A 27330-nucleotide genomic window follows, 5' to 3' on the forward strand; every position below is an offset into this window, starting at 1 on the left:
TGATTCTTGTTTTTCTTTACTCTCTAGAAGTCAACCAGATCACAATAATAAAAGCGCATCAAACATTTTGTGATGGATAGACTGTAGAAATTTTTTCTTGCTGCATTTTACATTTTTGCTTACTTGTGAAGTGAGTCTAATATGCAGTAGTCTTCCAAAGGGTTTCCATGTGACATATGTTGATAGCAAAAATATTACTATTTAAGATAGTAGAGGTCTTGCTAAGAAATTTGCAATAACTAAAACAGTATTATTTGATTAAAAGCTAGCAGTCTGTGATTGTTTCCAATCCACACTTCTCAGCTAAGCTCATACTGGATGTGCCACTCTTACAGGCTCCACCAAGAGCCATATCCATATTGTCACAATTGAGAACTCCTCAAGTACCTTGTTAACTGCCATCTCCCCCATGCATGAGTACATGCCTTGTTAACATGTAAGTTAACTTCTGGAATCCATCCATCCCAAGGATGTAGACCTAGCTTTGTTTGCATTAGAATGATTTTTTCTCCTTACCTCTTCCTTTTCTTTGAAATAGCATAGTCAGGTCTCTGCAGTCACCTGGCAAAGAACAGGGGTATAGGGGAAGTTGCTGTCTGAATGTGCTTTCAATACAATCATAGTTTAAAAAAAGCTTCTCTCTGACCTGTCCTACCTTGTACTTGCATTATTACTCACTTGGAGTCCCTATATTCTCTGACAATATTCAGGTGACAGAGGTGGCAGTTGAATAGCTTGCTTTAAACTCACTTTCCCCCTACCCTTCTATGTAGCCTTTTGAGAAGTCACAGGGATGCAGAGCTAGTAAAGCAGAAGGAGGCAGCTCTGGCAGAGCTCCAGTAGGAACATTTTTACTTATTTTTTGAATTGCAGTTTTACTCTGAGACATGTTTTCACATATGTTAATTGGTTAGCGTGCTGACAAGCTATGCTACTGTGGAAGGAAATAAGGAGATTGTTGCTAGTTCAAGAGCAATCCAGATCTTGCAAATATCCACAGCAGTGAAAAACAGAAGACTGTTTTTCCAGAAAATCCATCTGAGAATTTTGAAATCTAGTAATAGACTGATAAATTACAATGATGGTGTAAATATATGTATTTATATATATTTATAAAATATTAAAAAAAAAAAAAAAAAAAAAAAAAAAAAGAGAGAAAAAAAAACACACTGCAATAGTGGTAAAAGAAAATGAGTAAGTGTTTAGCTTCACTGAAAGATTTAGGATGATGTTTAAGTGACCCCTACTACCAGGTAGCATATTGCTGGAGAACATGGGAAGCTGAGGCAGGGAGAGAGTTCACCTCCACCAAAAGAAGACGGCCACTAGCCTCACCCAAACCCTCCTGCTGCATCTCTTTTGTTACTGCTTGTCTGAGCCAATGGTGTGCCAAACTCACAGAACTAAAGTAGCACAAAAATGTGGGGTTTTATTTGCTTGGTAGATTTGGTTGTTTTGTTTGTTTCTTTTTTGTTTACTTTGGTTTGGTTTTCCACATGGTTCATTCCTTTGCTATTCTGCAGAGGTTGGAAGCAGAGCAGTAGGAATGTACATTCTGGGCTTTGGAGGAAAGCAGCAAGACCTCAGTTTCTCACAGCATCTAGTTGCACAATCAGCTTTACTGTGCTTTACTGCAATTTTGCCAAATCGCACCATTTCTTGTGCTGCAATGATCTCTCCCTACTGAACTCGTTCCTGATGGAAAGTGGAAGTTCCCACTCTACTCTAGCCACCCTCTCACTCCTCTCTTGCCACTCTTATTTCATGCCAAAGAGCAGGGGTTTGAGGTAATTGTTGGGCTTCTCCATAAGTTTAACTAGCACTTCATTTTAAAAAAATAAAAAATAAATAAAACAATCCACAAACAAAAAACAGAGGTTGGAGGTGGGAAGGAATTTTCTACTGTTCCAGAAAGTTACCAGGCCCATGGAGGACCCAACTTGCCAGTCTTTCGCCAATCCTGCTCAGCACAGCCTGCATGACACTCATGAGAGGATTTCACCCCCTCTCCTCTCCACCTGTGGCTCCTTATCACCCCTGGCAGGATGACTGTATGGTTCAGGGGATTTCAGAGCAGTTGAGATGTGGTATTTCCTGCTAGGATATCTTCTATTTAAAAAACAAAAGTCACCTTCTATATTTTCTATTCTGAATGCAGCTGCACAAAAATTACTTGTAAACAGGAAAAGAACATTTGGTTAGCCTTATTCCTCTTTGAAATCAAAAAGTATTTTATATGGAAAGTATCACAGAAACAGGAAAATCTCTACCATCAGCAAATACAAATTGAGATGTGCCAATGCTTTCAGCAAGATACTCAGAAGAGGATCTGAGAATCTACTCAAAGGCTCAGACAGCAAGAAAATCATCTGAGCACCCTCTCAAGTGCCCAATTTTAATACAACTACAGTTTGAGTGGGAACCAAAAGTGATCAAGGCCACTCATGGAGTCCACATTTACAAAATTTAGATGCTGGGGGGGGTTAAGTAACAAGGGACAGTACTTAAGATTACTGAGGTACAGTAATTCACAGTAGCAGAAAGGAAGCTTGAGTTTTTAACTTTGTGAGGAGGACGTGGGCTCACTGGAAGGAGAAGTCAAAATGCCAGGAATTGGATTTGAAGAAAGCTACACTTCTTCAGTTTTCCTTTCACATTTCCATTTGTCATGGAAACATTAAGATTGACCTGAGTGGAGAATGAAAGGGTCGGTCTGTGAGTAGAAGGACCAAAAGAAATGCGTAGCAGGAGCTTTACTGTAAGTGTGGCAGGTATTGGCAGCACCTAGATCAATGTCATCAAGCACATCAACATGAAGCTTCTCAGGAAATTCAGATTAGAAGACAGAACAAGCAAGGGACAACCTAAAACAAAGGGATGGCCTCCACCAAGACTAAATAAAAGGATGATCTACAGCACCAAGTCATTGTGGGAAGATAAAGAACAGGGGTGGAGCCATAAAACAGCTACGAAAGGAGACAAAAACGGTAAATCCTAGTGACTGGCAGAGGTAGACAGAATAAAAACAATGTCACTGTCAGCTTCAAAAGCATACAGAAGATGCATCCAAAACTAAGGGGCACTAACTTAAGGAGAATCCTGGAGACATGATACCAGCATCTTTTATGCTCCATGTCATCACAAGTAGCACACACCCAAAAACCGGGACAAATTTATCTTGGTGCTTCTGCAGCTGTAGCAATAGGACCACATAAAAAGAGTCATTTCATTTTAAAACTAAATCAACCTTCCCCTCCTATGCCACTTTGCACTGAGTTTTATGTCATATGCTTTATGCTACTGTGTAGCAACATTACTTGTTCCATTCTCAGCTAGAAGGGAACCAGCCTGCCCCTGGGGCTGGGTTGGTTTCTGCTGATTTGCACTTGTTAAGTGAGTCTGAACATAAAAGCACGCCAGCATCACATCTTAATGGTGCGCTCCAAGATGAGAACTCTGCACTGGGATCTGACCTTCAGCAGCTGGAGAAAACGAAGGTCAGCTCCTCCAGCAGCAAAACAGCTTTATTTAGAAACTCCAGGTAAAAAAACTAATCCTGGAGCTCTGCAAGCCTCAAATCAACATCCTGGAAGCTCAGTTCTGTCTGAGGAAGAGGAAGGTTTTCCCAAATATCATTATGAACCTATGGCTTTTCTTGTTCTGTTGATGATCTGTTATTTCTTCAAGTCCTCCCCTTTCGGTCTCCTCATCCCTCTGAGAAGAGACATGAGGAACTGATAGTCCAGGGTACTCATCTCCAGCCCCCATCCCTCTCTTTCCTGCTCCCTGTTCAGCAGTTCCTGCTGTCTGTCCTCTTAGCAGCAGCTGAACTCCTTCCTATCTGGCTGGGCCTGCAGCCTAGCCAGCAGAGGCTGAAGGAAGAAAACTGTAGCATATGCAGCAAACGTTTTTTACACATTGACAACCTTTTTATTATTATTATTTACCCTATGATATATTTTACATTTGAAACTGCTTATCAGGGACTGCTGTATTATCCTACAAGCAATTGCTTCCATGGTAAATTAAAAAAAAAAAAAAAAAAAAACACACCACCCTGGGCTGAAAAGATGATTAAGGCATCTGGCATTTCTGTCATTAATATAAAGGAAAGCATTGTGCAAATTCCTCAGAGTAATATACACTATCAATATTTATTGACACCTCTCCCTCAGATATACCTTGTCATAAACAAGGTGTTTCACAAAGGTACAAGCCAATCCTGCTCTCCATGCATGATTATACTGATCTAAGTACACACATTAATTCATTTGATGATTTCTGCGCTCAGAGTCTGCTAGACAAAGTCCAGGGACCTGACCTGCTGTCAACCTTCACTGCACCTCAGCACTCCTCTACACACAGCCACTCATCCTCATTTCTCAGGAAATGTGCAGCTTCCCTTTCCTTTCCAAAACACTCTGCCTCGTTACTTCTCCCTCAGACAAGGCCAACTGAAGCACAACAGCCACAGATTGCTCCCAGATGTTCTCCTAGGGGTCTAGGTTGGACTGGCTCCTCCAGACTCACCTGGAGACATGAAAGGCCACCATGAGGGCTCCCACCTCACCTGACACGAGTACAGGTTGGACAGACCCTCTGTGAAATCATGTGCTGGTTACTTGAGAGCATCAAGGTTGGCCACTCTGCCCCTGAGGATTTCCCTCACCACCTCCCCCACTGCCCAGAACAGCTACACCAGGAATGCAGGGCAGGCTCAGTGGGAAACAGGCACAAGCCACTTCCTTGCAGGCTGTGAAGCGCCCCTCCTTCCTCACGCCTCAGCACTGCAGGCATGTAATTGTCCCCAGCAGTTCAACACCAGCTAATAAAATGGACCCACTGCAAGCTCTTATGTATACCATCAGACACTGGGGGGATGTACACTGACAGTTCCTCAGTTTGGATAAAACAGACAGAAGTCCCTGCCAGGGCACTACTACATCCTGGTTCTCAATCCTGCCTGCTGCTTCTATTCCAGGCCTCACCAGTACTTGGTCACTGGTCAGGTTAGCACCAAGACTTGGGTCCATGAGAGTTTAAGAGAGCGAAGAAGAACCAAGGGCCCCACTCACTGCCAGACAAGACTGAGATTAGGTATATCCAAATTCATACATTCATTATCACTGATAGGTTCATTTCTGAATGAGCATAAGCCAAAAATTTACTTAAGCCAAAAAGCAAGATGCTGAACCCACACTCTTTATTGACAAAAGTGGAGCAGCTGCTGATGTTAACATCATGCAAGAGAAGCAGGATGCCCCAACATGCAGAGGCATCAATCCAAAGAAAGACCTAAAGACCCCTTTTCTTAGACCTTATTTTACCAAACATATATAACTAGTAATTTCTAAAGTATTTTGAAGAATATAGACTAATATTATATTTGGCTCCAAAAAGCACCGCTGTCAAACTTGCATCGTAACTCTGTTACGCTGCTGTCACATTGCTGTTATTACAACGCAAAGTATTACTTCATCACTAGCACAAAACAACCCTGCCAAACCACACAAACATTCCAACATCACAGAAGAGCACTTCAATACTTCCATTTTAGTCAACAAATGCAATATAAAATTTCCACTAACTGGGTAGCCGCATGATATTGGGTTACCTGAAATGGAAGTAACTTGCCAACCAAGTTCCTGACTTATTTTTTAATACCTTTGTACAAGAGAAAAATTAAAACACTAGGTATTTTCAATCATCTGGACTCACATACATTGAAAAATCATTGGCATATTTTATACTTATCTATAAAAAAAGATCACTCACCCTTTAGCAGGCAACCTCCATCCCAGCTACTAGCATCAATATCAACAGCTGTGTTTCAGGTATTGCTGTCACTACTAATTATTTAGAGGGCATTTTACTTTTTTTTGTGCAGAATGTAATGGTAATTTCTTTATGCAATGAGCAAGTTTCAGGATGCTGATCTGGTAGAAAACATCGCAAGCAAAAAGAGTGGTTTTGCGGCCTAAGCCACGGTGCCCACCATACGGTAAGAGAAGGGAGAATGAGCGCCCAGAAGGGAGGAAAGTTCAGAACAAAAAGGACTGAAATGGCTCAGACTAGGATGAATTTATGCTGTCAGAAAAAATATAAATTTTCTTGTTAGCATGCCCGTATGTTGTTTATTATGTTGCTTGATGCAGGCAACAGGGAGCTCCTAAGTCCCCCACATTCTCTTTGCAGGGCACCAAAGCTGGCAGTGGGGCTTCTTGTGGCACTGAGGAAAATCAAAACATGTTACATATGAAATAGGTTGACACAAAAGCTTGGCAAAGGATCTCTGTGTCCATACTTACGAGCTCATAAATAAAGAAGGTCTTTGTTTCAATGACCATATTCTCCATTGTTATGAGGATAAAAACAAAATGGATTTTCAAATCTCTCATCTCCTTTACACTGTGCTTTGTGCACAAGGAAGTAAAAGTCACTGAACATAGTAGAATACCACAAAGGAAGCTAAGAGTTGGAGATTGTTTATTAAATATTATTAAATATTGTTAAACATTGTTAAACATTTACAGTGTGTTTGTGTGCTGTTTTGTTGTTGTTGTTGTTTTGTAATGATTAATAGTAAAACCTTTTATCTTTTTTACTCTCAGTATCTCAATATTGATCTTAATATATTTATCGAATTTGGCAGGAGACTGTGACAAAAATAGAGTTTCTTTTTAACAAGTGCATTTTTTTTTCTCCCAGAGAGTCATTTACAAATACATCAAGACTCATGCATTTCCTTACTTTTATTTCCTATGAGATTGGCTTCATCTTCATTGCACTGTTGGAATCTATTTTCTGGTGGATTGAGGGGTGATAAAATAATCTAACGCTAAGCTGTGGATGGCATTCAATCTCTTCACAGTGTTGGAAAAGATAAAATGGTAGAAAAACTGAATTAAGCTTCATCCACCTCCAGACCCGCTCTTCCTTCTCAGTCCTGCCAGACCTTGCTAGGAAAAGTCCGCAGGCAGATCAGGCAGATCTTGGTTAAAATAAAATAACTTAAAATTAAAAAAAAAAAAAAAAAAAAAAAAAAAAACATAATGACCAAAAATAAACAGAAGACACAAGACTGACCAATGACTGATCCTTGCTGAACTCGAACTGAGCAACATCATACAAGCCATTTCCAAGAAGAGGGAGTCCTCACCAATTAGCTGTGGAACGTGTAATCATTGCATTTTTGAGTAGCAGATACATCTGCCTGACTAAAAACGTTTTGCATATCAGCAAAAGTGTTTCTGGACCAGTCATCTCTGCTGATGAATAGAGTAGAATGGGAGAGTTCCACACATACAGCTTGAAAGTGGTCCAGACATCACCAGCAGCCCCAATTATCTAGATTTACTACTACATGTACTCTTCTGCAGCCTGAACAGGCCCAGTGCCCTCAGCCACCCCTCATACGTCTTCCCCTCCAGGCCCTTCACCATCTTCATTGCCCTCCTCTGGACACTCTCCAACAGTTTAATGGCCTTCTTGAACTGTGGTGCCCAGAACTGCACACAGTACTTGAGGTGAGGCCGCACCAGCGCAGAGCAGAGCGGGACAATCACCTCCCTCGACTGACTAGCGATGCCGTGCTTGATGCACCCCAGGGTACGGTTGGCCCTCCTGGCTGCCAGGGCACACTGCTGGCTCACATTCAGCTTGCTGTCAACCACAACCCCCAGATCCCTCTCTGTGGGGCTGCTCTCCAGCGTCGTCACCCAGTCTGTACGTATAGCCAGGGTTACTCCATCCCAGGTGCAAGACCCAGCCATGGGGGTCAGAAAGCCCTGTGGTTGATGGTAACATCAGACTCTTAACAATGAGGCCATCAGGAATGTAAAAGAGTTTAGAGGAACAAAGAAGGCTGATTCTGGAGACTCCATGCAGTCTTGGGTTTCTTGTTCTCCAGCCATTAAGGCAGGGAAGACTCTGGGTGTTTGCTGTTGTTGTTATAGGCAAAGTTGTTTGATCAATGAAAAGTTTTTTTGAAAAGAACTGCTGTGGGGTGAAGGGTATAAGAAGGGAGCCTGCCCTCAAGATAAAAAAAAAAAAAAAAGGGCAACACGATGTGATGAAGTTATGTCATCAATAACGAAGCAGAAAGAAGGAATGAAAAGGAACAGGCTAGCAGAACGGGGACCAGGACGGGAACAGGCACATTGGCCAAACCTATCTTCATGAGGCAATCAAACTCAACAAACCGCTCAGAGAAGCTCATACAGAAAGTCGCTGGAAATGAGCACACCGGAGCTGGGAAGAAGCTCAAGCTGAGAGAAGCAAACCCGTGCACACAACTGCCCCTCGCTGGTAAGCAGCTGCGCATTATGGGGAATCATACGTCCTTAGGAACAACGACTGTCCTGGTAACCTTACAGCTTATTCTCCTTCTTCACGATCAGACAGTTTATGAGCCTGAAACATGGGACCAAACTGAGGTCAAGGAGTGGCACTCTGCAACTAAAAACGACAAGGTTGCAGCAGGATTGCTCAGCACCCGGCGAGCAGTCTCTGAGGCCTTAAAGAGCCATGTGGGACCACAGTCAGAAACGTGTGGCTTGCCAGATAGTGAGGGAGCTGCGGGCTCCTTTACTGATCCGACTGCTATGCCATGGGCCCCTCTGCTGCTACAGCCATCGAAGGCTTTTGCTGTTACGCCCCCTGCTGACCTGGATGTGCCTTTTGACCCAGGCCTATTGGCCTTGGAAAGGAGATGGATATGATTTTCTTCAATCCGGGAAGTACGGGATACATAAGGCCGAAGACCGAGTTGCTTGACAACTTAAAGCAAGACGTATTGTTCAAAAGGAATAGAGAATGGAGACCTGTTGGTAATCAAGAAAAGGAATGGAAAACGGAGACTGTTAAGTCATGGAACTTAAAGGATTGTTTGTTACCTTTCCTAAGTGTACGTATGTACAGGCATACTCGGGTTTAGTATGTAAAAGCAATGTTCTATATGTTTAGAATGTTTGATGTTCGTGTGTGTGTTGGTGGACTGTAAACTCCCTGCAAAACCAGCGCTGTTTACTTGCCTTTTATACTTTTTATACCTTCTACATATAAATAAATATTAATATAATAATTTGTAATAATAAATATTACAAATTTCAGGTTGAGTTGAGACTTCATTTATAACACTGTATTCCCCCTTTGCCAGCGCTCACTAATTTGGACTGAAAAACACTACTTTTACAGCAAAGACTGGAGGAGGGACAATAGCACCCTATTGAATGGGTGCTGCATATATCCACTCACTGCATGGGGAGTAAGCTCCACAAACGATGCATTGTAAAAAGGCAAAGCAAATACAGACTGACAAAAGCCTCATGAGTCTGCTTGACAAGATACAGAAGGCAGCAAGGAAAGGGAAGAGCGTTTCTAGTTATTTCCTTCCCAGAATGTTCCCTTCACAGATAAAGGAAAAGACAATAGATTCAATAAATAATTGCTTCAGTTCAAAATGGCAGAGAACAAGATCACTTTCTGTCCCTGCATTTATTAAACGTTCAACTGGGTTTCCATAGCATGGCTGCTAACTTGGAATCCACAAACATGAAGGCTTAGGCTAATCTGATGTTCAATACCAGGAAACAAACCACAAAGCACATTTGGCTAAAAAAAGACTCTCCTGTTCACAAAAGGCTTGCATTCAGAAAAGGCATCCAGCATTTTGTTCCTCCCACAAATTTTATCATCAGGTTGTGCTCCTAAGGTTTATTGCCCTGGTCCAAGCAAAAAATACGACAGACAAGGAGCTGTCCTCGAGTCAACACTAGGTGTCACTTCTGCTTAAGAAATACAGCAGGAAAACAAACAAACAAACAAAAAAAGAGTCAAAAAACTATCTGTTCAGCATCAGATTTTCAGGAGATCACTTAACTACAACTCTTCCTAAGGTCATGGCCAGAGTTCTGAGTTCTAAGGTTCCAAATGTCTGAAATCAGGCATCTAAAGGCATCAGAAAATACCAAAGTTTTGCTACACTAGGCAAAATGGTGATGGGCAAAAGGTTCTCTCCTTATCTGCTGTGGGAGCAGTGAAACACATGCCTAGGTAAACAAGAGATACGGGGAAGCTGCCAAAGTCTGCTCTGACAAAGTGTCCTTTCGTGCTGGCCCATCTCTTTTGCTGCAGGTGGGGGCTCTGCTTTCTGTTCTTCCACAGCAACGACCTTGCCTGCCAAAAGATTTTTGAGGATCTGAGTCTGACTCAGAGAAGAAAGAGGCACGGTGTTTGTGTTCTGAGCCCTTGAAGCAAGTTGTGACATGTAGGATATTAGAAATAATACCGTAAAAGTGAAAAGATACAGAAGCACAGGGTACAGAGCTAGGGAAAGGGCTCCCCCTGGAGAGAAATGGGCTGTACAAGCGCCATCCTATTTAGAAAGAAGACACTAAAGAAGGGAGTGAAAAGATCGATAAAACTACTGGAGGTTGACCCCAAGACCAATTATTTGCCACGTCACACAGTACTAGAAGTAGGGGACCACAAGAGGTAACAGTCTTAAAACAAAGTAAAATACTTTGCATATCTAAATACGGTTCTTCTGTGCACCCACAGTGCTTTGGAGAGACCAAAACCACCAGCTGGTTTAAAACCTGAAGAGACAGAATAAATTCACCAAAGGCTGTTAAACAAACATCAGAAGTATGTAACTTCTACATCAGGTAGCCTTTAAGCACACGTTCCTGGACAATAGTATCCACTATACGTTTGCCCTTAAGCTCTTTCCATGACTCCTTCCTCAAACTACTAATCCTAGAGCCTTCATTCTTCTAGAGAAGGGTGGCTCCGGGCCCCTCCAGAACTGAAAAGACACAGCACTCACAGACAAAAGCAGGAGGAGCCTGGGATCCAAAATGAGAGCTCAGAGTGCTGTAACTCAAGAAAACCCAGAATCATAACAATGATCAGCAGCTCAAGGGAAAGTATATAATGGCAACAAATCCCCAGCAGTATGGAAGCTGACTGCAGCTAGAGGTATAAGGGATCTCATAGAACAAACTTTCATTTGCTGGTACCTCCTCAGTTGTGTATTCAGGAAGGCCAACACCAAGAGACAGGAGATTCTAGGACTTCTTGCAGCCTTAGGAACCAAATAAATAAAATACTGAGGGAAGAAATACAGAAGAAGCACAGAAAGAAGGTGAAATGACATGTATCGCACCGCCTTTCAACTATACGCCTAGTGCCCTATGAAAGACCTGCTTTGTGCCCTGTGATGCCCATGTAATTGGTAAAGAACAAGGACCCTGCTTGGATTCCTGACGTGCTTTTTGTGGTGGTAAGCCCTACCACTGCTTCATCTGCTAGAAAAAAAATACAAAAACTAAAGATGGAAATTGTAGAGCAGAGTCGTTTAAGGCCCTCAGGCACCCTGATTTAGCATTCACATTAGGCCTATTGTGAGCAGGCGATTACAGACCTCTGAAGGTTCCTCACTACCTTATCTTTCTGTTAACCTAAAATACTCAGTGCCTGCTACCCACCTCCACTGGACAGCAGGGCTTAGCAAGAGAAGATGTGGATATGGATTAAAACGCAAACTAGGTTTTGTTCCCTCCCACCCATCAAGCCACTTAGAGCCCCACTGTAAATCTGTTTTCAAGGTGGTCAGAGATGTGGTGCTGCAGAGAGCAGACAAAAGGTGTAAACCAGAACGTAGATATCATTCGGCTGCTCTTCTCAGCACAAATACTCTGTTTCCAAAGGGAATTCTTAACAGGACAAGGTTAGACATTATCTGGACAGAGGCAGCTCAACCTTTACTCAGCCCTGGGAGAAAGACAGGCTAGTATCTTGGTGAAGATCTGACCATAGCAAAAGTAGCACAGATACTGTAGAGATTATTTAAGGTGGGAAACATGGTAGGAAGTGAGAACAATTTACACAGAAAAAGAACAAATGCTGACAATGACTCTAGTTGCAGAGGCAGTAGGGGATGCAAAGAACACAAAACACAAGGCCAAGAGAGCAAAATAGAGGGAAACAGACAAGTAACGGAGGAGAAAAGCAGTAATGGCACTTGGGTGAGAAAAAGAAAAGGTAAAACAGTGAGAGTACGAACAGAGAGGATCACATGGGGAAAAAGGCAAAGTACATGAACAGCAGGTTCGTGTACTTTGCACATGGCACTGTGCTGTACAGCACAGGCACTGATTTTTTTTCCACTGACCAAAGAAGGATAGAAACTTTTTCACTGACCAGAGAATGTTAGAAATCAGTAAAAAGCAAAAGGCACAACTTTGACTATGAGAAGAGTTGGGTATGTGAGCTGGAAGCAGAGGCAGCATTTTCCTTTCTTTCAGATGGCACAAGCAGCAAATTTTTTCACATGCATTAGAGCAATTTCAATATGGTGCATGCATGTTCAGTGCCACAGTGCTGGATGAGATTCAAGGGAACCTAGGGGATCTGAAAACATACAGCCAGAACTGCTCCCTCCACACACACTCTGCTCCTCAATGTTATTGCAGAGAATATAGCACGAGAAACAAGCTTGTAGGGTAGAAGTATGAAGAAACAGGTGCCTGGTGGAGAAGGAAGGATAAGTGCTCCTGGTCTCAACTACTGCAGCGGTCAGGTTCCTCCAAGAAGTGATAAATGTAACAGCTTCCCTCATATCAGATAACAATTAAAAAGAAAAAAAGGTGCTTCACTGACCCCTAAGCCTAAGCAGGGAAATAGTGTTTTTGGTACAGTGAAGCCCTTTTGCAGGCTCACAGAACTGAAGCCTCTGGCCACAGCAAAATGAGATCCTTTTAAGCTTCATTTGCATGAGCTATCAGTAGAACAAAACCTGAGTTGAAATGCGAGACAAAAATGCAGATCTGTGTTTGGAAATCGAGTGGGCTTGTACCCTCAGAGATATACACTACCCACTTCATGCAGCTTCAACAGAGGCACAGAGAAAGATGTCATTTTGGCAATTTTAATTCTCCCCCCCCTCTATTATACAAAATATTTTACAATTAAAAACATTTTCCCCAGCAGAATCATATACAGATATTTATAATTAACAAGATTCAGTACAGACAAGATGGGGAACTTCTGCACAAAGGAAAAACAATGACAGACGATCAAGTGAAAAATTAAAACTTGACCCTTTCCTCACTATATTCTGGGAGATTACATTTAGGCTTTTATTCCTATTGCATTGCCTCAAGTCTGAGCGCTAGGATCTCTTCTTACCCCTACAGGCTAAGGGCCTCCAGCCATGTCCCTAGCACAAGTACGACACACTGCTCTCAAAAGGCCCATGAAGACAGTGAGAAATTAGCATCTGGTTGTACCATGACTTTACTATTACCCCAAAAAGGGAACAGCTGTCCTCAGCTTTTTCTCTAGCAACCCACATATACACACATGCAAGCACATACATGGGGGAAGCATACTGAAAACCCAGAATTTTTCAGCGTTTCACCAAATGGCAATCCCACCCCACCAAAGCAACCAGCCTTCAAGACACGTCCAGCAGGTAGTCTCTGCAGAATGGCTATCGTAATGTCTCAAAGCCACGCTGGTTTACTACTGCAGATGCGCTCTGGCAAGACTTGGTGTTTTCCCACTTTGATCATCTGCCTAGCAGAGCGCCAGTCAGCCTCGGATATGGTAGTGTGAACTGCTCAGAGATGCTCAGGCCACAACAGACAGGTAGGGGAAGTTCCACACTTCAGCACGAAGTCCTTCAAGAAACGGCTGCCATTGGTCTGCCCTACCAGAGCACAGGTGTGTGTGAACCCTAGTGAACGTTTTCTTTCTAGGGAAGGTCACTGCGGGGCTGGGACAAACCTGCACTCACAGGGGAGCCCATCCCAGTGTCACTGCTGGAGGCCAAATGCCTGAAGCAGTGTGGGAAGATCATGGGCATCAGCTGCCCTGTACAGGTCACTCTGCCCCAGCATGGAGAGGGCCATGCGAAGGGTGCTCCAGATGTTGTCAGACATAGCGCCTTGCTGCCCCCGCGGACCTCGGCTCTTCTGCTGCATGTGCAAAGCCTCTAAGAAGTGCTCCACAGCTTCACTGTCAACATGAGAACATACACACGCTTATTGGAGAAGATGCCACATCTCAAACTCCCCTCCCAATTTGCTTCTAAACTGCTACTTCTTCCCCTCCAAAACAGTTTCACCCTCTTCAGCAGATCTTTCCCCCACTCCAACCCCCTCCACCCGCAGCCCCGAGTTCCCTCTTGTCCCTCTTAACAGAAACTGAAGTCCAGATAGCCCCTAATCCAAGTGGATCTGCCTGACATTTTGTTCTCAGGGCAGATTTCACACAACCTCTGTTTGCCTGTGCCATGGGAAGGCTGCAGATAGCACAGCACCGCCCTAGTAACCTGCTGCGGTCTCTCTCTGACACACATACACACACTCACAGGGCACAGCAGATCTGCCCATCCTATGCTCACCGGTGGGCACCTAAGTTGATGCAGCTGATGCCCAAGTTGTATCGAGAGCGGATATATCCTGGCTGGAGCTCCAGTGCCCGCCGATATGCAGCCACAGCTTCCTCGCTCCGATTCCCATTAGCCAGGGTGGCACCAAGCTTGTTCCATAGAAGATGGTCCTAGAGAAGGGGACAGAGATAAATGGCTGAGACAAACTGGTTCTTTTTAAGCTCCGAGCCAGCCCTCCCTAACCAATGCATCTGCCTCACTCCTCCACTTCGAAAGATGTACCTCTCATATAAACAGCATCTCCACCCATAAACCTCCAGGTACCTCCAGCACCCCCACTCTGCCCTTTCTTACATTGGGGCGCACACTAAGTGCGGCACTGAAGCAATCCACAGCCTTCTCGTATTCGCCACTAAGGTTGAAAAGGACACCCAGGCCACACTGAACATCAGGATCAACAGTTGAGGGGTTGCTGCGCACAGCTGCTAAGAACAGCTCTTTCACCTCCACAAAAAGTGAGCTGCAAAAGCATGGAACAAGGACATTTGTACACGGTAGAGCAAGCTGACCTTGGGTTGCCCGCTAACATCTGCCCGGCCCAATCCCAACCCTCCAAGAAGCCTTTCAGCTGAAAGCTGAAATTGGTACACCCCCAACTCACTCAGACAGCAGAGAACCAAGCACACGCTTGGAATGCCCAAGGTTAGGCCCTGAGGCACTCTCCTCTGGCTCCTTCTCCAGCAGGTGAGCATATGCAGGTTTGTGGCGGAGCCACTCCCGCAAAGTCTCACACGCCTGCTTCTGCAAGGACTCGTTGGTGAAGCTGACTGCTAAAGCCATAAGTGCTGTGAGGTTCCCAGGCTGCAGTTCCAAGCACCTGCAGGTTACAGAAAGATAAGGGACTACAGTATTAAAGCAAAATGGGATATACTCAGATACAGGAGATAATACGATCAAGGCAGAGCACACAACGCTAGCCACATGGTCCTTGAGGCATCATGCACAAGACAAGAAGTGTGGCTCAGAACACATACTACAACACTCACTGTCTGAGAGCACTGATTGCCAAGAGCTCCTGTTCATTCTCTGCTTGGGTGGTTCCCAGATATTGCCAGGCCTGGAGGAGACAAAGATGTACTAAGACAAATTTCTTCAGGTCCAGAAAGAAAAAAAAAAAAAGCCAAAGGCACAGAGATTAAATTCACAGCATTATCCCACACATTTTCAGGGTGAGGCCAAGTATATGCAACTACACACATTACCTACAGATGCATATGGATTTCCTAGAAAGATGTACACACTTCATGGTCCATATGCTCTCAAAGCCAATAAAACTGGTGTTGTAGTGAAAACAGGTGAATCTCTATCTGGAAAGCTACCATAATGCAACTGCTTGCAATTTTAGCACTTTTAAGTCCCATAATCTCCACATTTAGCTGCTAACTGTGGTCAAACTGCAGAGGAAGAAGGGAAAAGTAGATTTCAGGTTTCTTAAGAACAAAATAGCATAGCAGCAGTGCTAATAATGAGACCCTCAAGGTATGCAGCTGCATATACTTGTGCAGAGGCCCACTTGCAAGTGATAATTTCGGGGAAGTAACCGTAAGACCTGAAAGTAGAAGCACTGTTGCTTTGTTGTTTCTTTAACCATGACACTAGAACATCAAAACAAAACTTCAGTTTCCAGGCTGCTGACATATGGAATATTTAAGGCACTAAACCTAAAGTACCTGTTCACTTTATGTTGATAATCACACCCCTTGGTCTTAAATAGGCTGCACAGTTGGCTAGGTTGTCAGCATGAAGTACTTGCTCACTGAACCTAAGTCGCATAAAACATACTGCAATGGCCTGCACAAGCCACCACAAGTAAGAGGCAATCTACTGCCTCAAATCTCTAGATTTACAACTAGATCCTACACAGAACTCACCATTCATGCCTGCATTGGGTTCTGAAGTGAGGAAAGTAGAGACTGAAAGTAAAGTTGTGATCTGGACCAAGGGAACTGAGATATTTTCCTTCACAGAAACAATTGTACAAGTCTATTTGATCACTGCACCACCTGAACTTGACTTCTGCTGTACTTTTTTTCAGAGTCACGGCAGAACAATTTAGAGCAATTTTCAATACAGCTAGCCAGGAAAAGTTCAAGACTTCTACTCCTAAGGTCTCAGCTACTTCTGAGTAGTTATATTATACTCAGCCTGCAGCCCACACAGCCTCAGAGTATCAGATTCTTAAGGAGTACTAGCAACACACCTTTAGAGCAAAACAGTTTAAAGCAAAAGCAGATCTTCAAAACATCTGCTTACTTTTCACCTACTCCCAGTACCCTAGAAGATCAGATGCCCGTATTCCCAGCAGCCAAAAGAAATCCATTCCAAGAGGACTAACAAACTCATTATTTTCCCATCATATACAAATAGTAGGACTTGAATCAGGCACACGAAGTATTCAGCATGCCTGGATCTTTGAGGTAGGCACTCCAGAAATGGTAGTACTGGATGTGCTTGATTCCTCCTCATCCTCCTGAGAATATCTATGTGCTCTACTTCTGGGGAAAGGTACACAGACTTTGATTTCTCGATCCATCCTGCAGAAGCTGAAGCGTTTCATGGAAATAAGTATTCACTGAATTAGCTGCTGGAACATTTTCTTCCGTATAAAAATCATACTCTGGTCTACAGCTTCTGTGAAGACACTCATGTCATCTCTGTCCTTTTAGGTAACATTTTCTCCTGGCAGATGGAGATCCAAACCAGAATCTGTAGTTTAATGAGCTGCTCTAAATTAGTCTTCAATACGAACATTAAAAGCAATCATCATTACTACCAGAAGCATCTCCAGTCCTGAAATGCCAAGACTTCCACAGAAGCAACTTACACAGATGAAAGCTCCTTGTCTTGGCTCTGTGTCAGTCTCATGTGATTTTACACAGCTTCAAGCCAGAAGGCTTTGTGCATCTGACTTTAGTTATAAGCCCACAGCCCTCCTTGGGATTCACTTATCTCATAGAATCATTAAGGTTGGAAAAGACCTCAAAGATCATCTGATCCAACCATCTCCCTACCACCAATGTCACCCACTAAACCATGTCCCTATGCACCACGTCCAACCTTTCCTTGAACACCCCTAGGGATGGTGACTCTACCATTTCCCTGGGCAACCTGTCCCAGTGCCTGACTGCTCTTTCTGAAATGTCTCCTAATTTCTAACCTAAACCTTCCCTGGCGCACCTTGAGGTCATTCCCTCTAGTCGTATCACTAGTTACCTGTGAGAAGAGGCTGACCCCCAGCTCCCCACACCTTCCTTTCAGGTAGTTGTAAAGAGATTATCAGCTACATACCCAGAGACAGAGAAAACCAAGATGTTTTCATGCACTCTGCACAGTTCGTAACATGGAAGTGAGCTTTTTACACACACCCTGACACCTCAGAGGGGAAGGCTCCAAGTAGCAGGACACCTAGCCAAGGCCTGTTACCTCTGGTCTCACTCACCTCCATATGATCTGGCTTCTGTTGTACTGCAGCCTCAAAGAGCAAGACAGCATTGGGGAGGTCGCCTTCTGCCAAGCGCTTCCGCCCCTCTTCAAAAGCATCAGGGTGATCTCTCATGGGATTATCTTCTTCAAACTGATAACCCTAGCAGGGAAGAGAAGCAGAGGGCTAATGCCAGGAGACAGGCTTAGGGAGAAAAGCGCTTTCTACAAGACATCACATATCTTGCTGCATCAGAAACATTCCAACTACAGAGTAGCCAGCACCTCAACCCCTCTGCTAGCTTGGAGCAGAACAGCAACTCTTCTACCCGCCCGCTCTGTCCTGAAAAATTCCTCCAAACCTGGACTACAGCAGACATGGAATAAATCGCAGCAGTGATGATATATCTGGTGTTCGTCTCATCAGATCTGTGTGGGAGTAGGTACTTGCACTCATTACAAGGAATCCCAGCACCAACTGATATTTGATGTTAGACAAGAACTAGACAGCACTTGCAAACCAGAACAAGTACAAACAGTAGGTTTAGCCCCTAGCTGACCTGGGATTAGGGTGCAAGTGACAGCGAATGATTGGTATGAGAAGGAACCCTAAGAACACAAGGTAGACAGTCTGCCAGTTTCCTCAAAGCAGTTCATCACAGTGCTAGGAAACCCTGTTCTCTGTTACCTTGTCATATGAAGAGGAGCTGAGGTCTTCATAATCAGTGAGCCAAGGGTGAGCCTCTGCATCTCTCTTGGCCATCTCCTCCCATTCTGCCTGGAGTTTGTCCCAGAAGTCCACATCTGACTGAAGGAAGGACAGGAAGTGACTAGAGTACAGCTTTTAACTGAGATCTACAGACACCCCAGAGAACACCCTCTTAAGTGTCTGTAGCCCTCCTCACAACATGCAAAGTAGAGAGGTAACCCTATCACAGGCTCTCAGATGGTACCCCAGCCCTCCTCCTCCTCCAGCTTTACCTCCACAGCAGTCTTTGCCTGCTCAAATTCCGTATCAAGAGCTGACACGTTCCCAGATCGCGTAAATTGATCCACCCAGGCATCGGATGCCCCCTGGGAGTTTGGAAACAGAAACACACCTTTCTTTTTAGGATTTGGCAAACTCAGTGCACATCCCAAACCAGCAGGAGGGTCTGTGATGACCACTCCTCCCCATCAGCAAGAACTGATGGCCTGGAAAGTAGAGATGAGTTCTTTTGGACACACCCTTCCTCCCAGGCACTACTGAAGATGAGACCGCTCACTCTGCCCAGATACCTTCCCAGCTTCTGGCTAGACTCTGCTCTGAAGAGTCCAAGAGCCCCTCCCTGGCCTCCCCCAGCCTAATCATTAGCAAAGCACTGCTGAAATTTGGACTTGCCATTCTCCCTTGCTCCCAGATTGTGCACTGTGCCAAAGACCTTTCCTCCTTCAGCGCACACATAGCTGGGGCTCCTACCTGCTGCTGCATAAACTCAGCTGCCCATTGCTCTGCCTGATCTTGGTCTCTGTGGGTCACCTTATTAGCTTCGATCGATACCCTCCCATCTCCGATCTGGCGGACAAACTTTAGGAACTGTGGCAGAGAAATGAAACAAGGGTGGAGCTGGGCAGATGCTTTGCCAATAATCCTTCTGTCCATGCCCCCCTCCTTCACCAAGAGGATTTCTCTCCTCAAATTGAGCACAGAAGGCCAGAAAAGGTGGGCAGGAGAGCACTTCAAAGTGATGTTGTAGAAAGGGACAATATCTGGAGGGAACTGGGTTCAACTTTTAGGAAACACGGAAGAAATAGAAGCACTGGACAGCAAGATGCTGTATTTATTTACTGTCTTTCCCCTTCTCAGTTCCCCACACACCCTTTATGCATACCAGGTATCTGTCAGCCCCAGTCACAGAACTCCTCACCTCAGAACTGTTGAGCTTGGGATCATCCACTTTAGAAAGAAAATCACTAGCAGTTTTCTTAAGATCATCCTCCGGTTGATACTCCTCATACCTGCAGTAGCAGTAAAAGGGAAAGAGATAATCTGGTACTGGGTAACAGTGAACTCTCTCTAACAATAGTCCACACAATGGGGCACTAAAGCGTTGAGGGACACAAACCCTCTCCACAGACTCTAGGGTTCGCTGAAGTCATTCAGCACCTTTATTCATCTGGAAAAAAATTCAAATTTACTATCAGGTTAAGTCTGCAAATGACAGTAGTGGAAATGACTGCAGTAGTAGTCTGAAAAACAGTAGTGGAATAAAATGACTACTGTGCCAGCACAATTCCGCAGCACAGTCTGGATTACTTGGCAAGCTCACATGCTATCAAACGTTAGAAGTTTTAGCACCACCAATTACAAGGTCATTCATTCAGGAAAAGAGAAAGCAGGTCATTCTCATGGAAGAGGAACAGCATCTTGGAAAAGCAGTGGCTCTGAAAAGGACTGAGGACTCATAGCAACCACGCAATTCAATGTGTTTTTTTTTCTGGTTTACAGCAGAATAGGACCAGTTCTAGGTGTTACCACTACAGAAAGTCTTGGTGAAGTCATTGAAACTGAGGGCAGTAACTCAGTTACATCCATATTTGCAGAAAGATATCAGGAAAGGCAAAAGCCAGGAGAAAAAGAGAATCCAAATATGCAAAGCCTGTTTTAGCTAAAGATCTAACCAGCTCAAACACTTGCCTTTGTTTTGCTAGCTTACTTGAAAGTATTTGACTGTGGTCCGCCATAGCATCTACACAGAGAAGATTTTTAGTAGCAATAGACTGTTCTTTAATCTACCACACAGAAACGCATGAAAATAATGCCTGGAAGGCTGAATCTAAAAATATGCTAAGGAAAAGCTAAATGCTGTTTGCCAAATAGGGAGAACAAAGTGATAGAAGTTTACAGCTAGTAGAGTCTGGCACTTCAGATCTCTAAATCTAAGAAAGTATCTACTGTAGAAAACAAGTTCTGCTTGAGTAGGAGTTATTGAACTCACTCCTGAAATCACATTAAGGAGCTCCGCACTTCACATGAGATTGAGTTAGACTACACAAGCACAGTATTTGCTGGAACTAGAATAAAGGAAAACATCTCTTAAAAGATTCAGTGTCCAAGCATCATTTTCTCCCTTCTCTGAAACCAAAGGTTGGAGAACATCAGTCTAGGTACATGACTGCAAAGCATTCAAACCATAGCAGATTTCTTATCACCTATCCAGACTTAAACCACCCAGGTGCCCAACAGCAGTAACTCGTCTTGAAAATAGAGACGCACCATTTATCTGCCAATGACTGGTCTTCTGACTCCCCAAGCCACAGTTTTTCTTCTGACTGCTCTAGGTATTCTTCTGCCCACTTGGCAGGGGACACAGACAGCGGATCTGCATAAAACACCAGTACAAGGAAAGAACAGTAAGACAGGCAGAACTTCACTAAGAATAAAGTCAGATTTTGCTCTCTCTACTTTACACCAGGTTATCTAACACATACAGGAAAGCTCTCCTCGAAGAAAGATTGCTGATGTTTGTTTCTAACTGTTTTGATCTAAAACATACAAAATAATCAAACCTTAGGTTCAGACTATCTATTAATACAAACGCTTCTGTGGTGGCAACATCAATCTTCTATTTCAATTTCACAACTTAACCAGCTGCTCCATGTGGGATATTATGTAGGTCAAGGAAATCAGCAACGCATTACAAGTCTCTGTCAAAACTACAACTTACAAAGCACTAGCTCTTCATCTGAACTCTCTCAGACCGTGGCATGTGTTGATTTATATTCCCAGGAATACAAAGAGGGATGGTCAGTGAGTGGGACTGTCTGACTCTCTACAGTGTCATCCATAGGGAACAGAATAGGATCTAGTTAAATCTTGCTCATAATTTGCAGGTGAAGCCATAGATGGTCACAGGATCATACCCAAGCCCAAGCTCTATGCACAAATACAAGATGGCTTTTCAGATAAACTACCACGTTGCTTAGAACAGACAGCTTATCCTCCGGTCCCAAAAACATTCACGTTTCACTTTTCCAGCTTGCAAAATATCCACTTTTATTCTAAAACATTCCCCTTTCCCCCCAAACTAAGAAAAAATATTTGGCCAAAGCACTCTAAACAGTTTTTACCTTAGTACCAAAGGCAAACCTAGCCTTAACAAAGTGAATTAAGAGTATATGTAAGCAAGAAGCAGTACCAGACCATCTCCACAAGTTGCATCAGTTGAATCACAATAATTTTCATAAAAGCAATTTGAATAGCCTGATTCTCTCAAGTTCTCCAAGTAACCCGAACTAGAAATAAAAGAGCCTTACACCTGAAGAAAAGCTTCCACACCACTTTATGAACAATTTAGCTAATCCATTCCAAAGCAGCTTTTTTTTTTTTTTTTTTTTTTTTGCCTCCCTGTTAAAGCCACCCCAGTAAACACTGACTGCTGGTCCCAAAGCATTATTCCAGTCTCACATTCAGTAACTCTGCATGTGACTGGACAACATCTCAACGATAATTTCCAGAGCAGCCCTTCACCTGTCACTTCAGCAATGAACTCCTGCGACCAGTCAGTCTCATTGTAATCTGAAGAGACATCACCAGCATTATCTGCTGCAGCCAAGAATTCCTGGGTCCAGTTTTCAGACAGTGCCAAGGCTGCCACACCTGGAGCTAGAAGAAAAACACAAGTGAAGATGGGAGAACTCGAAGATGTTATTTAAGTGTCCCATGCTCCTTCAGATAACCCTCATCACCTCTGATCAGGTCCTTTTCTCTTTGTTAGAATAAAGAGACTTGTAGATTCAACTTGGAAGGAATCTCTGGAGGTTGTTAAGTGTTCGCAGAGTGGGTTACCACCAAAGTTGCTCGGGACAGCGAACAGGTAGCTTCTGAACTTCTCCAAGGTTAGAGATTCCCCAGCTTCCCTAAGTACCTGCTCCAATGCTCAACTGCCCACCAAGGGAAGACATGTTTCATCATATCTAGCCAGTTATCATTGCTGCAAGTCATGCCTGTTGCCTCTCATCCTTTTGCTGTCTATTATCACAAAGATCCCAGCTATTGTTGCTGAAGACAACAACTAGATCCATCCCTTCCCCCCCAGAGACTTCTCTTCCAGGGAGCCACCCTGCTAAGAGTTTAACTGCAACACCACGATCTTTTCCAGTAACCACGTACTCCAGCTGCCCTTACCTCGCTGAGGGGCCTGTCGGAAGCTTGACTGCTCAATCTCCTGCATCTCAGCCAGCAGATCGTCCATCTTAAAGGTCTGCGGCGCGCGGGACAGTAAAGGGGCATTCTGCTCTTGCAGGAACTCTCCAACCAGCTACCAAAGACAGTGATCAGGATTAATGAACACAGCTTAAAGAGAAACAGGCAGAGCTATGGAGGATGAGAAGGGACTTAACGGAAGAATAAAAGCAGGTAAGGGGAAAAAAGGTCTAAGCGTTGAGGAGGAAAGTAGTAAGGAGATGGATGTGTTGGCCCACTCTTACCTCATCTTCAGAGGCTACTCCCAGGGGTTTGGATACCTAGAGGGAACAGTGGACAATTATCCCAACACCTTTGATCCCATACCCCTCCACGCACTCCGTGACCATCTCCCATCCTCCTCCTTTCCCCTGAGATTAGCCTCGCTGGCTGCCTGTTTATGTGGCAACTCGGGGAGCAGGAATATCCCGACCGACATTGCCCAACCTCCCCCCTCCCTGCCACAGCGAGGCCACCAGCTCCATCCCCGCATCCCCTCGACCCCCCCCCCAAAGCACCGTCCCCCCTTTGCCCCCCCAGACCCCGACACTCACGGCAGCCGCCCCGGGAGCCCCGTGTGGCCAGGCCAGGGCTCCCTGCAGCCCTTCCTGCCGCAGGGCCTTGTCCTGCGTGAAGTGCCCGGCCAGCTGCAGCAGGGGGTTGGAGCCGCCGCACTCCGCTTCCACCAGCTCCCTCATGGCCATGGCGCCGGACGGGGACCCCCCCTTCTTCCTCCTCCTCCTCCTCCTCCTCCGGGCTGCACCTGGCCCAGGGGGGCGACAGCGACAACGGGGGCGGGCGTCGGACGGGACGGGACGGGACGGGACGGGCCCGGCCGCCCCTTTCCTGCCGTCGTCCAGGCGCGCGCGCGCGCGCGCGTCCCCGCCGCCCGCCCCGCGCGCTCCCCCGGCACCGCGCCGCGCGCGCGCGCGCGCGCCCCCCCCCGGCAGCGCGCGCGCGCGCGCCCCGCCGGCGCCCTTACCTGCCGCGCAGCGCTCGCGAGGCTGGCGGGAGGGGGCGGGGCCAGCGCTTAAAGGCGCAGCGTCCCCGGCCCAGCGCCTTAAAGGGACCCGGAACTTTGTGTGTTTACACCAAGCATGCTGTCTCCCATAAAATTAATGTGCTAGAAATAAAGCGTTTTCAGACCCGAAATCCCACCTTCTTCTTTTCAAAAGGAATATTTTCTTCTGCAGCGTCCCCTCCTGCCTTCCCAAACGCAGCTCATCCATCCAAAAGCTGCTGTCTGGTGCTGGTTCGGGCACTGCTCCTTGGCACTAAGTCTTTGTGACTGCTCTCCTCGTGGCTTTGAAATGCATGTGACATCCACAGCCAGGCCTGGCTCAACAGGAGCAAATCTCCAAAGTGATAGAGCCAGAAATCCGACTCCAACACCAAATATGTTTGAGGAACTTTATTTGGGGTTATATTTTCCCTGGCCCTGTGGTCTGTTGGTTAAAATGCACTAGGTGTGCCCCTATGTACTGCTCATGTACCAGCCTAGTTCCACCTGGAAGAAATCTAATTCACACGCTGAGACTGTTCTACGACACAAATCAGAGCACAGCAAGTGAGGATGGCTGCAGGATTCACGCTGAAAGTACGCTTCAGATATCAGCTCAGACACTGATGTTGAAATGTCCTGCATCTGGCAAGCAGCTGCATGAAGATGGCAACATTTGAAAGGACTTTTACACAAGGGCTCTTGCACACAAAGCCCCAGGCTGCGCATGGTATGTAACGCTGGCACAATACATCCCACTCTTTCAGATGTCTGCCTTACGAGACCACTCTCTACTTGCCTGTAAGTCACCGTCAGCCTAGCAGCATGAGTGCACCGAGCTGACTCATCCGGAGTGAAGGATGACAAACAAGACTTACTTTCTATTATAAAATGCTAGTCCTGTGTACGTTCAATGGGGTCAAGGGTTAGCAAGAGCATTTTAAGAGAGCAAAAGGAGGAGGAGGCTTTTGGACGTAATCCTGAAGTACATTCAAGAAGAACAGACATACGGTGCTGCTCCTAGGAAAAAAAAAATAGACTGCCCAAAGACAAGGAGAAGGGGTGTGTATGTGTTGAGATATGGCATGGGCAGAAATCCAAAAGCAATCAGAGACTGGAAAGTGAAGAAGTAAAGATTCAGCAATTTTGATTTATAAACATTTGTCATCAGTGTCTCGGGGTATGTCCGTGATACTGTCTCAAAGACTGATCTGTAAAAATGTCCCCACAGCATTCCTGTCTTAGTCTGAACAGCAAAAACAGGCCCCACAGGGAATGCACCCAGGCTTATTTCTGCTACATGCAGGGACAAGACACACTAAAGAAAAATGTATCCTCTCTTTTTTTTTTTTTTTTTTTTTTCTCTTCCTCTCCCTCTCTTTCTCTTCTGGGAAGGTGGTGCCTTTTCCTTGGCTCTTGGTGGCCACCAGGCTCACTAAAGGCTCTGGAAAAGCAGCATACACCGTTGAACCGGTTCCAACCTTAAGCAATCTTTTGATCTACTGCAAATGACATAGCATCATCTACAACAGTCTGAATACAGCCTGTAAGAGGCCTTGAGAGAGCATCTTCCATGGCTCAATCACGGTTTGTCATTGCCTCAGGCTAGAGTGGATGTCCCTCCACCTGCTGAAACAGAAAAAAACCTGCAGAGTGAGACTTTCTAGCCCTTAGACAAGAAGTTGGGTAGGTCCACTTACCCCTCACAGTCTCAAAAGACTGTGATGCAACTAGAGGAATCAGAAATGACTGCTGAGGCAGAGATAATTTCTGTTTGCAGGTAGAAAACAAAGGGTTTGATCTAAAGTCAAGAGGAAGAGGAGCACAATCAATGGCCCCTTACCTGCAAAGTGTAAATGTTTTGGCAGTAAGAACTGAAATATCATGGGACCTCAAAAATTCTTGGAGAGATGAGAAAAGCAGATTGTAAAGTTCCAGAAAAGGGTATGTTGTGCTCTGCATCCCTCCGTCACTATCAGTTTGATGGTAGCCAGTACTCTACAGAAGGTGCCGGGCCTGATGGAAACCAGTGAGAAAATGGAGGTCTCTGCATACCTATTCCCTATCCTAAATTTATGAAAGTCATTATTTTTTTCCAAGTGCAGAACTTTGCACATGCTTGTAATAAATGGTGCCCTACGTTTTCAGACTCCTTCTCCCATTGATTAAGATCATTTTAATACTTATTTTGTCTTCCAAATTCTGTCTAAACATCAGGAAGTACTTCTTTACCATGCAGGTGACAAAACTCTGGCACAGGTTGCCCAGAGAAGTTGTGGAGTCTCTCTCGTTGGAGATTTTTGAAAGTCACCTCTGCATGGTCCTGGGCAACCTGCCCTAAGTGTCCCTGTTTGAGGAGGGTTGTTGGACCAGATGACCTCCAGAGATCCCTTCCAGCCCTAACCATTCTGTGTTTCTGTGATATCCAATCTTCTGTGAAAACCAATCTTAAAGTTTTCTAATCCACATCAAATTCTCCTACCACTATTTTCAATACATCTGGTTTCCCAAGTTTCCTAGCTAGCTTATAAGACTGTCGGATGAAATTGAATCAAAATCCTTAATAAATTCAAACTACTGTTACTTACTTATCCACTAGGCCTGTTACTGTACTGTGAAAGACTGGTTTGACTTTTTTTTTTTGGTGACAAATGGAAAATGTAAGTTGAAGATTTAATATGTATTTTTTCTATTACCACAGGGAAGGGCAGTAAAATAAACCCGGCTGGATTCCTTAGATTATCTTTTTTTTAATAGCCAGTATATTTGGCCTTTTCCAATCTTCTGAACCTCTTTATTCTCTACAGATCTCAAAGAAAACTGCCAGTTGGTTTGATCTTGCTTCATCCAGTTCTTCAGCCATCAAAGGATGAATTTCATCAATCATAACTGGTGTGAAAGCATTGAATTTACCTTCGCTCCTAAAAATCTATTATCTCCCTACTGCAGAATGACTTTTTACCCACTTGTCATTGGTGCTATTTATGGTATTAGTCTAGTCTCTACCACAGTGAAAACAGATGGAAAATGCATGCAATTTCTTAGTATCACTGGTAGATTTTCCTTTCCACTGAACAGAAGGCCAATCCTTTTACTGGTCTTCCCCTTACTGCCTTTGTATCGACAGGCGCTATTTATGGGCTGATACTTCTTTTCTTTTCCACCACAGACAAGCTAATGATTTCTTTTCTATTTGAAGTGCTTTTGCATGCACTTGAAGCGAATTGC

The 27330-nt window shown here is 44.6% G+C and overlaps 1 protein-coding gene across 4 annotated transcripts; it reads right to left on the reverse strand.

Moving 5' to 3' along the window:
• Window positions 1-12917: 12917 nt before the first annotated feature.
• PEX5 (peroxisomal biogenesis factor 5) lies at window positions 12918-23914 on the reverse strand. 4 transcript variants are annotated; one of them, XM_032181848.1, is made up of 16 exons: window positions 23657-23914; window positions 23348-23383; window positions 23046-23178; window positions 22389-22523; window positions 21135-21240; window positions 19786-19876; window positions 19338-19454; window positions 18860-18952; window positions 18567-18686; window positions 17898-18041; window positions 15445-15515; window positions 15060-15275; window positions 14753-14918; window positions 14411-14568; window positions 13802-14022; window positions 12918-13714 (listed from the first exon to the last, which is right to left on the reverse strand). In XM_032181848.1, exons 1-15 carry the CDS (start codon window positions 23804-23806, stop codon window positions 13821-13823), a joined length of 1938 nt encoding a protein of 645 aa, XP_032037739.1. In that variant the 5' UTR covers window positions 23807-23914; the 3' UTR covers window positions 12918-13714; window positions 13802-13820. The 4 variants fall into 4 exon arrangements, with proteins under 4 accessions (XP_032037739.1, XP_032037729.1, XP_032037720.1 ...); XM_032181838.1 differs by having other exon boundaries at window positions 13792-14022; XM_032181829.1 differs by having other exon boundaries at window positions 12918-14022.
• Window positions 23915-27330: the final 3416 nt, after the last annotated feature.

The sequence above is a fragment of the Aythya fuligula genome, chromosome 1 (genome assembly GCF_009819795.1).
Source record: "Aythya fuligula isolate bAytFul2 chromosome 1, bAytFul2.pri, whole genome shotgun sequence".
Lineage (NCBI taxonomy): Eukaryota > Metazoa > Chordata > Aves > Anseriformes > Anatidae > Aythya > Aythya fuligula.

Coding starts and splice junctions, on each gene's coding strand:
- PEX5 (XM_032181848.1), bottom strand. CDS start 23,806: ATGGCCATGAGGGAGCTGGTGGAAGCGGAGTGCGGCGGCTCCAACCCC. Junction 23,179..23,347: donor GAGTAGCCTCTGAAGATGAG/GTAAGAGTGGGC, acceptor TGTCTTTGGTAG/CTGGTTGGAGAGTTCCTGCA. Junction 19,877..21,134: donor CAGTCATTGGCAGATAAATG/GTGCGTCTCTAT, acceptor CTGCTACTGCAG/GTATGAGGAGTATCAACCGG.